The sequence below is a fragment of the Poecile atricapillus genome, chromosome 5 (assembly GCF_030490865.1).
Source record: "Poecile atricapillus isolate bPoeAtr1 chromosome 5, bPoeAtr1.hap1, whole genome shotgun sequence".
Classification (NCBI taxonomy): domain Eukaryota; kingdom Metazoa; phylum Chordata; class Aves; order Passeriformes; family Paridae; genus Poecile; species Poecile atricapillus.
In genome coordinates this window covers 31,525,003-31,538,674 of record NC_081253.1, presented here as the reverse complement: position 1 = coordinate 31,538,674, position 13,672 = coordinate 31,525,003, and the positions used below count along the sequence as shown (strand labels likewise).

Here is a 13,672-nt window from a genome sequence, read left to right as displayed (position 1 = left end):
CTTTCTTTAGGCAGGCACATTTATTCTTGGCAAGCTCTCACATAAGAATAAAAAGCACATTCAATTTGTGAGTCATTTTCTTCAGGCTTTGGAACATCAACTGAAGTACTGCCTACCACATAAGGGATTAATGAACAATATACATAACCTGCTTATTTTTATACCTTTCATTTTTGTTATTACACTTATCTGGTGAGGGGAAAATGACAGATTTTGCTGGAAGAGAACAAATTAAAAATCCTTTTTTATTCTATTGGACTTGACCTTGCAATCCTGATTATTACTGTAATTAAAATAGACAAAAACCTACCTCTTAAATTCACAAAGCATTTGTACTCAATGTGATCCAAAAGTATGACATTAAAAATAATGGATGCACTCAACTAATTTTATCCTTTAATACCTGAAATTTGTGGAATGCTGGGGTAAAATATGTCATTGCTTTGTAATCATCTAACTTCAAAAACCAATGTTACCAACGACATTGCAGCCCACAGAACTTTGACATTTAAAGTCTCTGAGTCCTGAAGTTAAATCTTGAGAAACCACAAATACAATTTTAATTAACAACAATCTAAATATTTTGTGAAAACAGAGTACGGCAAAAGCTTTTTTATTGTAAACACTGCAACCGAGTCTTCAGTAGTCACAAAAACAGGATCCTAATTTAGTATCTAAGCCTCACATTTGATGGGTTTTAACTTCAGATTTAAAGCCCAGAAGTTCAGAACTGTTTCTCATACTAAATCCATTCGTGGTCACATAATCCTAAGTAACCGGTTGCAAAATAACCGGTGAAAAAATAACCCCCAGTAAAACGACTATTTAATTTCCTTGAGATTACTTGTGGGATCTGGGGTTATTTTTGTTGAAGTTGTTAAGGGTTATGCTCTGTTGGAAAGGCACAGCTGCAGGCTGGATGGCTGCAGGTTGGCTGGGGGGTGAGAGGCAGCTATGGGGAGGAACGCATGGGCAGCGCGTGAGCGGGAGGGTGACGGTGATGGGACACAAGGACAGCAGCACTGAAGCTGAGCAGCCACTGGGTGCCCTTCTTCTGCTCAGCTCTGGTTTTGTCCAGTTGAAATTAAAATTGTCAAAGGGGAGTGATTTCTATAATGAACTGATTTCCTTTGCATGCACATTTGGGTCCATGTCTCTTTGTTCCCCATTGCTACAATTATTTACTTATTTTCTTTTATAAACAAAGTAAATAGAGGAAAAAAAATTAAGCCATAAGAGTTCTTGTTATGGTGACAAAGTGTGCAACCTGATTTGGCCTTCATGACCTGCAAGCTTAGATAAGTATTTATACAGCACTAACAGTTGTGGGGCAAAGATAGATGGTGACTTTGCCCTCAAACAAAAGGGGTATTGTTGTACTTCAGAGTTAAAAAGAGTTTAAAAGAAACAAATGTATTCTGCATGAACCAGAGCAGCCTTTCTAAGCATTCACTTAACCTGGAAGAGCACATATCTTAAATTGTAGTGACTAATAGTGACATGGTCCCATCTTAGTATAGCCATGACTGTGCACTATTACTATTTCTGTCTCAAAGAACACTGCTGCAAAAGTCTGATAGAGAGAAATAATCTGGATAGAAATAGGACAAAACATAACAAATAGGTTCCCTTTAGCTGCACTTTCATTTGCACTTCAAAAGCAGACTTCTCAAACAAAAGCATCCACTTCATAGTCCTCTGCAGCTTAGGGAAGTGATGACAGTTTTGAGTCATTTCCTCAAAGGAAAAAGGAATATTTTAGTGTGGCCCCAGCAGTGTATTTTTCCCTCATCTTTCTCAGAATTGTTTGGGAAGAAATTGAAATACCCTTCACAACGATATCCAGTCTAGAATTCTGATCAATCTTAATTTCAGTGAAGTAAGCAATGATCTTACCATGGTGAAAATCTAAGAACATCCGCAGTTCTAAGAGTGACACTGGTTTTCTAACAAAAATTTTCAACTGCTGAGTTTTTAGTCATAGAACTGCAGAATATCCTGAGTTGGAAGGGATTAACAAGGATCGAGTCCAACTCCTTTATTTATCCAGTGATATCAAATCACTTGGGACAATACAAAGACCTTCGTTAAGGCCCAGGAAAACCCAGGACGGTAATTGTATCATCTTTAAATCCAACTTTGCAAATAAACTTGACTCAAGAAATCTGTGCATGGAACAGAGCAACATCAATCTACAATGATATTCATCATATTTCTGTTTTTATTGCTTGAGGAAATAAAGCCTGAGTTATCCAGTTCTATGTTTCCTTGCCTGAACATTGAACTTTTCCATGCTCCTAAAGCAGAGCTTTAAAGGATTCATCTTGCTATCCAACCCAGTGTTTGATTAGGATTAGATGTTCCAAAAAGCTTGGAAAACCGATGCCCCAGTTGAAGGCAATTTTGCTAAAGCTTAATAGATGATTCTAAGCATTTCTCTCCTACTTAGAGAACATTTTTAGCTTAGTCCCAATTTCAAAAGTTTCCCACAAAAGTTCTCAAGTACAGAATTACATCTAGAGTGCATTTAATGGGCCTTTTGTTTGAGTGTTTGGTTTTTGTTGGTTGAGTTTTAGGTGCTTTCTAGTATCTCTTACCCACAACATGCTCTTCTTCACTGCCATCCAGCTCATCAGTTGCGTGCCCGGTGATACAGAAGAACAGCAAGAGAAAGGGTGAAGATAAGGAATGTCCCCTCTTTCTTCCCTTCATCTTCCCTGTATAACATAAAAATGACAAATTCAGTCAGGTTCCTTGAGCGTCCTGCAAAAGTGTGGGCAGACACACAAACTGGGAGTTCTGGAGATAACATGAGCTCTTTTAGGATAATCATGTTGTAAGCACGATGGAAAACAAGACAAGGATTGTGCTCAGCAGATTGCACATCTCCTATCCCATCTCCAGCACAGGTTAGAGGCACTGCTATTGCTTCCATTCTAAGCCCCAACTGAAATCACCTCCCAGAACACATCATGACATGAAATGTAACCCTTGGTATTTTTAATATCTCGGCATTAATTACACAATGTAGGGTTGCTTGCCAAGTCAAATCATTCCAAGTAACTTTTACTCCACCTGCATAACCTAGATGCATTACCATAACATTTTTAATGAATATTTAATCAATTTAATCAATAGTTACCAAGTTCCCAGACTCTTGAGTAAGTTGCATTTCGGAGGAATCAGTGAATTTTTTGCAGTGTGGGCTTCAGCGCTTTAAGCAGGATTTTATATCTTGTAGATCTCTTTAATACCAAGAACCTCACTTAAGTACAGAGCTACTATTTTTCACTTTTAATCAAATCAGTGCAATCATTGACAGAAGGAAAACACTTTTATTCCATGGCAGCTAGCATGTTCAGGTTGCCAAAGATGAGGTTATGCATGCACACATGAAATTAACTCTGGAAAATCTTTTTTAGAAATGCATATTTTCCAACTAGCTAAAAGCTCCTTAAGGATCTCTGGATTTTAATTAGAGAATAGACTCAATATCTTCTTTGTTACCAACAGATCAATTCCCCATTCATAATCCCTAGTTCCCTACCCTCCTCCCTTAAAGTAGAATTCTAATTATTTTTTGCTACGTTAATTAATATTAAGTAAATAAAACCTAAAAATCTAAGGGCTAGGAAGTTCCTAGCCTTCAGACACTCTTTGGCCTTCAGTGTTTTTGTTTACATGCCTGTGGAGACAGCATGTCTTCACCAAATCAGAGCCACAATTCTCATTTCTCTCTAGAAAACTTACCAGTTTTTCCCTCTTGAACACTCGGTGTTTTGCCAGCTTGCAGCATATAATAGAAAGGGAATGAATTCTTAAAAACAGATCTTGATGAAACCATGAGCAGCACTAATTTTTTAGGCAATTTTAAAATTTGACAATAACCTTTAGAAGGCTTCAGTATATAATGCAGTGAAAAACACTGAGATTTCTTCATTTTTTCTTTCTTTTTTTTATAAAGTAACAAAAATTTGGGGTTTAAAAGAATTTTTATTTTAGCCAGAAAATATGGCCATGGTAAATCTACATCATAATGCATTCCTGCCAAAATAAACAAAAAATCACATGCTTTGATTCCTTCTAAACTCAATTATTAAGCTTAACTTCTACAGGAACAAATAAAAGGCTTTTACAGTTTGGCAAAACATTTTGCAAATGAATACCTATCTCATTTTGTGCTTTTAATCATGATTTAAAAATCTCTTCTCAAAGACTACTCTTTAATTCTGTGAAAAAAATCAGAAATTATTATTTTCTAACAGAGACGGAATAACCTCTCTTGGATTAGAAACCAATGCGCAAGTTTTGAAATATTCTGTAAACGGAAAAAATGAGCAAGAGCTTGAATTGCTCATTTTCAGGTATTTTTCGAAACAGAAGAAGCACCTTTTACCATAATTCTAACTGGAACTACAGTTTTGCAAGCCTTTATATACAAAGTTTTGTAGTGCCTGACCTTGGAGGAATTATGCATTCTCATTCTAAGTTTAAAAAAAAGAGTTACAACAAATCTTTTTATTCACCCCGATAAAAAGTCCAGTCATGCTTTAAAATAGAAAGTAACTCTGTACAAAGTGAACTAAAGTTGTCTATGACTGTGATTTGAGAGATGTCCGATTTATGATGTTAGTTTGACATCAACTAAAATGAAAATAAATCCACAACTAATAAAAACAGTATAGGGAGAAATATCAAGCAAGAAAATTCAAAGAACTGCACAGATACTTAGCATTACAATATAAACAAAGTTGGTGATGGTTTGACCTTGTCTAGGCTCACTTAAAGCAGAAATATCATTAAATATTCAGATTTGATACTTAGATACAGAGTAATAACTTTCAAACTGCCTGGCTGCAGTGAGGTCACTGGAATAAAGAATTACAAAATACAGTTATAGTTTTTGAAATTACGTGGGAAAGAGCAAGTTTCTAGTACATTTTTCTCCTTAGAAGTAATCATTGGCACAATTGTAGCTTTTCATAAAGGAACTTGTTAATTATCCACAACCCCAGTAATCCATGGATTAATTCCATGTTTGTCCCTGAGCCCTCGTGTTCCATGTTTGAGTTTTTCCAAATATGCCATCAAAATTCTCACTTGTACAGGAAAATTCTATTTGAATCTGGTTTTCAATCACCTAAAGTAAGGTTCTGGTTCCTTCTTCCAGGAATCAGCAGAGTATAGATTTAGATTGCAAAATTTAGTAATCAATTTTTAGTCAGTTATTCCATATTCTTAAATGCTTTGCCCCAGGTAGAAGAGCGTCAATCAGGCAAAAATGGAAATCCTTAATAAATCTCTATTTTTTTTTTTCATTTGGAAATAGAATTTTGTGTATCATGAGCTACCATACAGAATTGTCACTGTGAGGACAATTCTGAGGATTATAAGGACAAATTACTGCATTTATACAGAGGAAAAAAAACCCCTTACCAGGGTACAGTATTTCTATTCTTCCAACTCCTACATTTCCCTTAAAAGGAAGGGTCAAAAGTGTGTCAGAAGCTGGGCATCTCAGTGGTTGGGCCAGTTCCCAACAGGAACAATGTAGGCTGTGCAGCAGCGTATCTGCCTTGCTGCAAAGTCTCCTGACCAAACACAATCTCCTTTATCTTCCTGCTCACGTTCCCAGGAGGTCACACAGTCCCAGAACACTGGGTCACGTTTGGGTGGAGGTGGGATGAGTGGGGTGAAGGTTTTGCTAATAAAATGCTTAAATCTTTCTGTGCTGTAATTATATCTTATTATTCCTAAAGGAAGAATGGAATTCCAGATCAAAGCATATTTGGGGCTGGATTTTCAATTAAAACCCAAACCCTCTAGAAAAAACTCCAGGTTTTCTGACTGGATGTTCAGCTGCCCAGTAACAGAACTTTAAAGCTCTAAGTCTTATGATACCAGAATAATTTTTTTTAAGCATTCTGATTTTATTGTTGTATTTATATGGACTGTAAAATTCAAAGTACTTTGTCTGTGATATTCAGCTCGATAAAATGTCAAATGCACACATTGGTAAAAAAACTTTCTGTCGTGAGAAAAATAGGAAATGTTTCAATTTTGTCTGAGTTTTGCAGCCACATTCTGAACATTTCTGAGAGCACATAAAGCCTTTTCATCCAGAAGGATTCTAGCTTAGGACAGCCAGGCATCAGTCCAGCATTCATACTCATTTTATCATTAAGGTATATTTCATACAGACAATTCCTTAGCAACTGGCATTCCACTGCTCCCAATCTCTCCACCTTTAAAAGAGACATTTTATAACACACAACAAGAATTTTACTTGACAAAGGAGATCAATGGTCTGTGGGTAATAATTAGCACTGATTTATTTGTAATCAAGGGAGCTCCCAGTAACAGATCCTTACTACCTGGCCTTATAACCAAGCCTTTTTTATCCTGACACCCAAAACAAAAAATAAAAGGAAGATCTCAAGATTTTTTTGCCAAAACCGGAAAAGTATAAAACTCAGTGTCTTGTCCATGCATTTTGCAGCCTTTGGAGACAGGACTTTAATGTGTGTATATACATGTGTGTATATATATATACACATTTTTTTTATATACCTAGAAGTCTCTTCAACACCAATTTCTATAGTTCCCTGAATGTTTAGTCACAAACATTTTATTTTTTTTTTCCAGTATGGCATTTATCTCTAACAAGTTAACTGGAAAAAGAAAAATAAAACTAGCACTTCCTGTAGTAGCCAAAAAAAGACATCCTTAGAAAAAGGCCTAAAGTGACATTGCAATGACTGCAAAAGTGACTCATTCTCACTGACAGCCCAGGAAATAAACACACACACACACACACACAAAAAAAAAAGGCAGAAGATATAATTAAGCAGAATTAATAGCAGGAGGTAGGATGTGCATGGCTAGAGGTCCAATTTAGCACAGCCTAAAATTAAGGATTAAAAGGTCTAACTAGACAGGGTTATAACACTTCTAATATAAAAGCAGACTTTTTTCAGTCCACTATTGTTCAGAGGCATTGTTTTTGTTCTGTGGTATCTTGTACCACCTACCAACTCACATGGCAAAGTCTTACCTGCAGCATTGTCTCCCAGCTGGCAGAGTCAGTGTTCCCTCCAAAATTATTTTATTCCATGTGTGGTTTGGAGCTGTTTTCTCATTCCCTCAGCTGTAAATATGATAGGTGATAGGAATTCTACTACCCTTGTTCTGATGGTGATACCTGAGTCAGTGATGAGCTGGCAATTAAACTGACTTCCACCAGAGTCACCAGAGCCTTGTGCTGTCACAGCAATTTAGTAAGTTCAGGCAGTGCACTGTGAATCATGAGCATGCAAACATTGAAAAAGCTATGGAAATTCCACCTCCCATCCCAAATTACCTCCCTCTTCTGTGCCCTGCTGCAGCAGCTCCCATAGTCTGTGTCAGTCCTGAGACCAGGGACTCCATCCACTTCCTCTGAGAACTTCAAATTCCTTCTTGTCATGAAAGAGAATTATGGTTGGTTTCCTACCTTTCACCATTTAGCATAAATGCTTTGCTGATGCACTATCCCAGAGTCTGAAGTTACCTAGTGAAAACTGGAAAGTGAAGTGAAAACTGGGAACTACCGGAAAAATTTTGAAAAACTAATGTTTTTATTAGCTTTTATGCTGAAAATGTTGTATAACCTGATGTCACTGTTTCAGATTTAAACTCCCACCTACTTTCTGATTTTATGAAGGTTATAAATTCTACTTTTCAAGCACACCTGATAAAGGAACTGCAAAAAAAACCCAAACCTCATCATATTTTGAAATGGAAATCTAAAAAAATAAATTAATAAACCCAGCACAAGAAGTCTCTTATATATATATATATTTAAATGCCTGTAGACCTCTTGCCTTTTTATTTTCCTTGTTAACTTCTTTCACTCTTGCTTTAAAACTGTTTTCCATTTTTCCAGCTTAGGTCCAGGACCTATTTTTTCCCTTCTGCTGGTCTGTTTACATCTGGCACTGGGTACTTCTGCCATCCTGTCTCCACTCAGCTTCTCTTGTGACACAGCTCAGACTCTAAATTCCTTCTCCATTGACTTCTCTTTCTTTCCTTACTCAATCAGGTGTCCCAGCCATGGTATCCATGACCCAAGAGATGGGAACTGGATATAATCAGGTAGGCAGACCTACAGTGACAGTAAGCCTTGGCCACAGAAGCCTGCAAACAATTTTCCTAATTCCCTGACCAAGCAGTGCAGAGCACCTGATGCAACATCCAGAGTGAATGATAACTTCTGAAATTAAGACTGATTTATTAAAATAACTACACTTCTCACAGGAACACTGGGTTTGTCTACAGCAAATCACATAACTAGCTCATTTTCATTTTGATACAGCTTTCAACAGGGAAAAGAAATCTTCTGCTCCTATCAAAATATTTTTACATGTGGACTAAAGCAGATAACTCATTTACATAATTTCATAAATCTTAAAACAAACCCACTACATTCAGGCCTGGACTGCTAGGACAGAAACTACCCGTTGGTAGCAAAAATATTGGCCATCTGATTCTATTTTCAAACAGGGAATGCTTTCAGTATCCTAATAAAAACCACTCCAGAGCACAAAATCCACTAGCAAAACAAACAAGCAGCAATATTAGTCACATCTAAGCACTATAAAATGTCTAACCTGTTTTTTTCCTAGCAGTTTGGACTGGAAAAGTGTATTTAGATGTCAGTTAACTTAGCACAACCTGCTTTTCTAGTGGGGAGAGTAATTTCAGTACTATATTATACATATATAACCCAATGGTGTGTAATTTCCCATTTGCACGCTCTGTGGAAGCATGACTTCTCAATTGTGAAGCTGTCAGATGCTGAAAATACCACAGGCAGGCACAGAAGGAAACTACTGCCCCACTGATGCCTCTTGTGACTGCTTTTGATCATACCCATTCACCTTTTGTAACCTCATCATGACATCAATCACATTTTCACACATATAGAGGGTCAAAATACAAATTTCCTTGCTCTGTCAGGTAAGTTTAGCTCACCTGGTCTATCTTCCCTGCTGGAGACACCACAGACACTTCCTGCAGTGGATGTGTGATCGTCACACAGTCGGAAATGCTGAAACTGCCTTCGGTGGGAATCACCCAGGATTCCGACTGTCTCAGATTATCACCCTACAGCCGCTTGAAACCAACATAAAATAACAATGCCATAGAAGAGAAGGGTTGCATTCCCTTCATCTCCCACCACGGTACAGATCATGATTCTCATTCTGATGGCACTGCCAGCTCCTGTGGACATACAGCAAATGCCAACACACTGAGAGACCTTTCTAGAAGTTCATAAAAACAGTACCAACTGAGTGATTTCTTCACATAAAATTTGTATTTCTAACTTACTTGCTGCAACTACTCTTTTCAATGTAGTTACATTAATATTAGTTCTCTTGGAATACTTTATTTTCTGAAGGAAGGTTAAATTTTCTGGAAGAAGTTGAACTTTCTTGTGGTCCAGTTTATACACTGGGTTATAAGCAAAGCCTAGTTTTAATTTCTCACTAAACTATAAATCTAATTACCCGGTAAACTTCAGAGCTACACTCAGTTATGAGAGGCACTCATCAGGGAAGATGGCAGCAATACTAAAGATGGAAAATAAACAGCTCTATTAACAGCACAGGGAATAATCCAGAAACCAAAGAATTGGGAGAGAAAATTAAAAGGATTTAAATGAGTCTATTTTGCTGTGAAGTAACTATGAGGGAAAAGGAATTATACAATTCTCCATATGGTTTTGCTTCATTCTGTCCTCAGGGGAATTCTGTCCCCATTGTAAAGTTAAAATGGTTTCATAAGAGAAACATACAGAAGTGGGTAATTTGTCCCTGTTTTTAAAGACAGTTTTCTCTGCTTTCACTGCAAAGAGCAACTTCAGATAGGAAGACCCCCACCAGCCTCTCCTGATTCTCTAGAGAAAAAATGTGACTGTTCAGAACGCAGTCCAAATAAACAACACTAGAAACTACTGGAATTTGACAGTTTTTTAACACTTTGATCCAAAATTGAGATATCACAGTCAGTTAAATTTCAAGGCTACTAATTTCTATTGATATTCTTTTTTATTTTTTAATTTTAAAATTTCTTTTCTTCTTCCTATACACATGCTCTGAGTCCTTCTGGCAGACATTCCCAGAATGAACTGAATGCACAACAACAAAATCATGACAGTAAAAATGCATGTAGAGCAGATACCACCTTACTTTACAATGCAAGCTAAAATTACTGCCAGAATCACCTTTTTAAAGTAAATGTAGATATTCAAGTAACTTCAGAATGTGAGAGACTGTGTATTTTTTTTTCCAGAGGAGATTTAATTTTATTTTTTTTTCCAAAAATAATCCTAATCCCACTCATATATCAGTGGGAAAAGTCTTCTGTGTCCTAAAGTACTGCAAGATGCACAGAATCAGAATATCATAAAGGATATCAGTGCCCCAGTGCTGGAGAACACCTGGGTACCAATGTCTGCTTACATTTATACACTTGGAAGAGTTATTTGAGCAACAAACAGTCCCTTCAGGTAGAACTGGAGCTGAGTAATTCTCCTTCTCTAACTGTGGATCTGGACATGTTCTAAGAGTCTGCTAGGATGCTCCTTCTTTTACACCCTTGCTTTGTTTCCAAGATCACATTTCCTCGGATTTCTTTAAAATTTCCTCTTCCCAGAAAATCTGCCTCCTATTTGAATACCATCCCTCACTTCCCTTTAGATCTAAAATAGACCCCAAACACTCATTGTTTTACCACTGCGCTTTCAAAATCACTCTCCCATGAGATTAGGGATAGATAAACTCAATGCCATTAAATTTCTATCTGTCCTGAGTCAGAAACATAAAACTCTTATTCTGCATTTAGAATATTACTAGATGAACAATAATTAAGTTTCCATGAGCAATATTAGTAAATGTGGGCACTGCACTAAAAAGCTAAATGCACCTTAAACATCACATAGCTACACCAGAGAGCTGCAATGCTTTAAAACTCAAAATTACAAACTATGCAATGCTCAGTGTAAGGACAAACATACCAACTACTGAAAAGCTTTTTAAAGGGCACTTGGTGACTTTCTGGCATAAAAGTCATAAAATTTTCAAATAAACGGATTAATCAAGCAATTGGCCACATGGCTGCTTTTTAATGAGGCATTTCACACGGGGCATTATTTGACAGGAGAAAAGGCCAGAATAGGATGTGCTTTAATCACCTTTACCTCTTCAGCATTGTTCTGTGTACAGTAAACAAAGTAAGCTTGATTATAATTCTCAAATTCATCTTAAACAATAACACAGAGTAATCTGCTGTGGATACAGATACTTGCTGCCTTCACAGACAGTAATAAATATCTCCTAGTGAATTTAAATAATGGGCAGAAGGTTCCAAAGGGCAAAGGCTGTCAGTTTTACCCAAGTGGGTGCCTAGCAATTCCTCCAGCACGCCCTTGCTGTCCCTATCTGCACTGACAGCTGCACTTCCTGTCTGTGTCTGTCCATAAGACACTCAGGAAGGAAGGTTTATATCTTTACATGTTTCCCATGAAACTTTCATGGCTAATTCCTGGAGCACTGAGTCAGACTGACCAGCCACAAACTCCCCACCCCCCCCAGTCCAAATTGCTATTTGCTCTCCCTACTTTTTCCTCCTAATTTCTCATTGTTATGTGCCTTTTCCTCATTTAAACTGCATTTTTTTAAACATATTAACCAATTCTAGCAATATTTTAAAATACAGGCTAGTATCACTGCTTTGTTTTAAACAGTTACTAAAATTTACATCAATTATTCTACGTAAAATATTACAAAAATCACCAAAAATATTCTGGTCTTTTTGGGGGGCAGCGTGCGTTTGTTGCACTGCTACAACTGGATGTACTCATTCACTACACTCATTAAAATGGGGTTTCTTGTAAATTTCAAATATACTGTGGATGAAATTGGCTTATGTCTTATCAGCTTAATTTGATTCTCTTAAAATCTTCCTGTACTCCTTAAAATATAAATTGCTTCAGATGTTATTTGCCTCAGACTGATTTGAAACAGCCTGGCAGACCTGCTTGAATCAAGCTTCACTTGGATCTATTGCAGTGGAGAAACTGCTTTAAAAAGCAAGAGCTTTTCTTCCAACTCGACCTATTGATCAGAATTAACTTCTTCAACTTTAGGACGGCTTCCTTTCCAATAAATGTCTTGGAGCTTAAAATACCTCAGACTGAGATTATGGCAACCAAATATTAGCTGTATTAATCATACAAGTATAGTCATTGTCCCGCTGTGTCAAATTTGTAGAGGAAAACAAGTCTTGCAGCACTCTTTGCTGGACTTTGAATCCAAACATATGACTACTACTGCATCTAAAGAAAAGCCACCAGCTGCTTTCGGCAGCTGAAGGAAAAAGAATTACTCAGTTAAAACCGAAAGACTGTTGCAAAGTACTCACCAAACTCCTAGCAACAGTTCTTGAAGAAAGAGGGAATTCCTGAATCAGAGCTGAATATGATCCTCCCCTCCTAATTCACATTGCAGGGGTGTGGTGTAAAGCTCCAAAGGCAGGGAGGGCTGCAACCTGATCCTGCCAGAGGAGCGATCCCCCTGCCGGAGGAGCGATCCCCCTGCCGGAGGAGCGATCCCCCCTGCCCGCCTTCACTGGGCTCGCCGCCGCTCGGGCGTTTTGCGGAGCTGGCTCCGGGCAGAAGTCACAGATCCGCGGGGATGCTTCCTGTTTAAACTTCTCCTCTGCCTGCAGTTTGAAGCGACTGTTTAACAAACAGCACGAGCTAAAAAGAAATGCCCTTTTTAAAAAGAGTGAGGAACTGTAGGATAATTTATTCACTGTACCTGGCAGGCTCTGATGCGGCTCGTGAGGATGCCCTATTCCTTGCAAATTTAAGAGCTGCGATGTGATGGACTGAGGTGTCTTGTCCTTTTAAACGAAGCTCCGCTGCTCAGCCGGCTGTCTGGAGCTGTTCACAAAGGCTATCCTGCCTGTAGCTACAACATCCCATCTATTTAAACATCGCACCAGTACGTGCTAAAAGTCGAGGGCAAGGTCATTAAGAGTACCATGGCTTGGGATGGGGACCCTCAGAGACCTTGTAACTCGTGCGTGTAGGGAACATGAGAATCTCAGTCTTGGACACACAGGATGGGAATTTCCCAGATAAGGAATTAAAAGGTAAGAGACAGAAATAACAGCTGAAGTACAATAACTTACACAGTCGGTAGCTGTAACTCATTGTAATTATTTCTAGGCAAGAACAAACAGGTAGTTAAATCACTTTCATTGAAGGTTATATTCAGCTGTTCACCATCATCCTGAAACAGACTGGAAGTTTGTCCTGGTCAGTTAATGGATTAACCATCTCTGACACAAACAGGACTCCTGGCAGCTCCTTAGATCTCCTGGCTGTTGTTCCTGACTGTAAAAATGTTTGTAATACTTTTCAGAACAAAGTCAGTAGTCAGCTGAGTTTACTTACTATTAACTGGGCCAATAATCAAACGGATTAACTGTCCTGAAATGGACTAGAAGTGCTCCCAAAGTAAAGGGACAATTCAAATGCTGGGGATGGGGTTCTACCGTGCAGTTACTAATTACCAGCTCAGATAAAGAGGCAAGCCAGATACAGAGGTCAGTGAAAAGGAAATGG

General features: G+C 37.9%; 1 protein-coding gene across 5 annotated transcripts in view; it reads right to left on the bottom strand.

The window, feature by feature from the left end:
- TFPI (tissue factor pathway inhibitor) overlaps nt 1-12,879 on the bottom strand; it is a 35,771-nt gene extending 22,892 nt beyond the window's left edge. For 3 of the 5 annotated variants that reach the window (XM_058840066.1, XM_058840067.1, XM_058840068.1), the window contains exons 1-2: nt 12,463-12,630; nt 2,598-2,717 (exon numbers count right to left, since the gene is read on the bottom strand). In XM_058840066.1, the coding sequence (XP_058696049.1) occupies nt 2,598-2,712 (115 nt within the window). In that variant the 5' untranslated portion in view covers nt 2,713-2,717; nt 12,463-12,630. Of the gene's footprint in view, nt 1-2,597; nt 2,718-12,462; nt 12,631-12,860 lie in introns of those variants that run through there. The other 2 variants (XM_058840065.1, XM_058840064.1) reach the window with 2 other exon arrangements.
- Nucleotides 12,880-13,672: the final 793 nt, after the last annotated feature.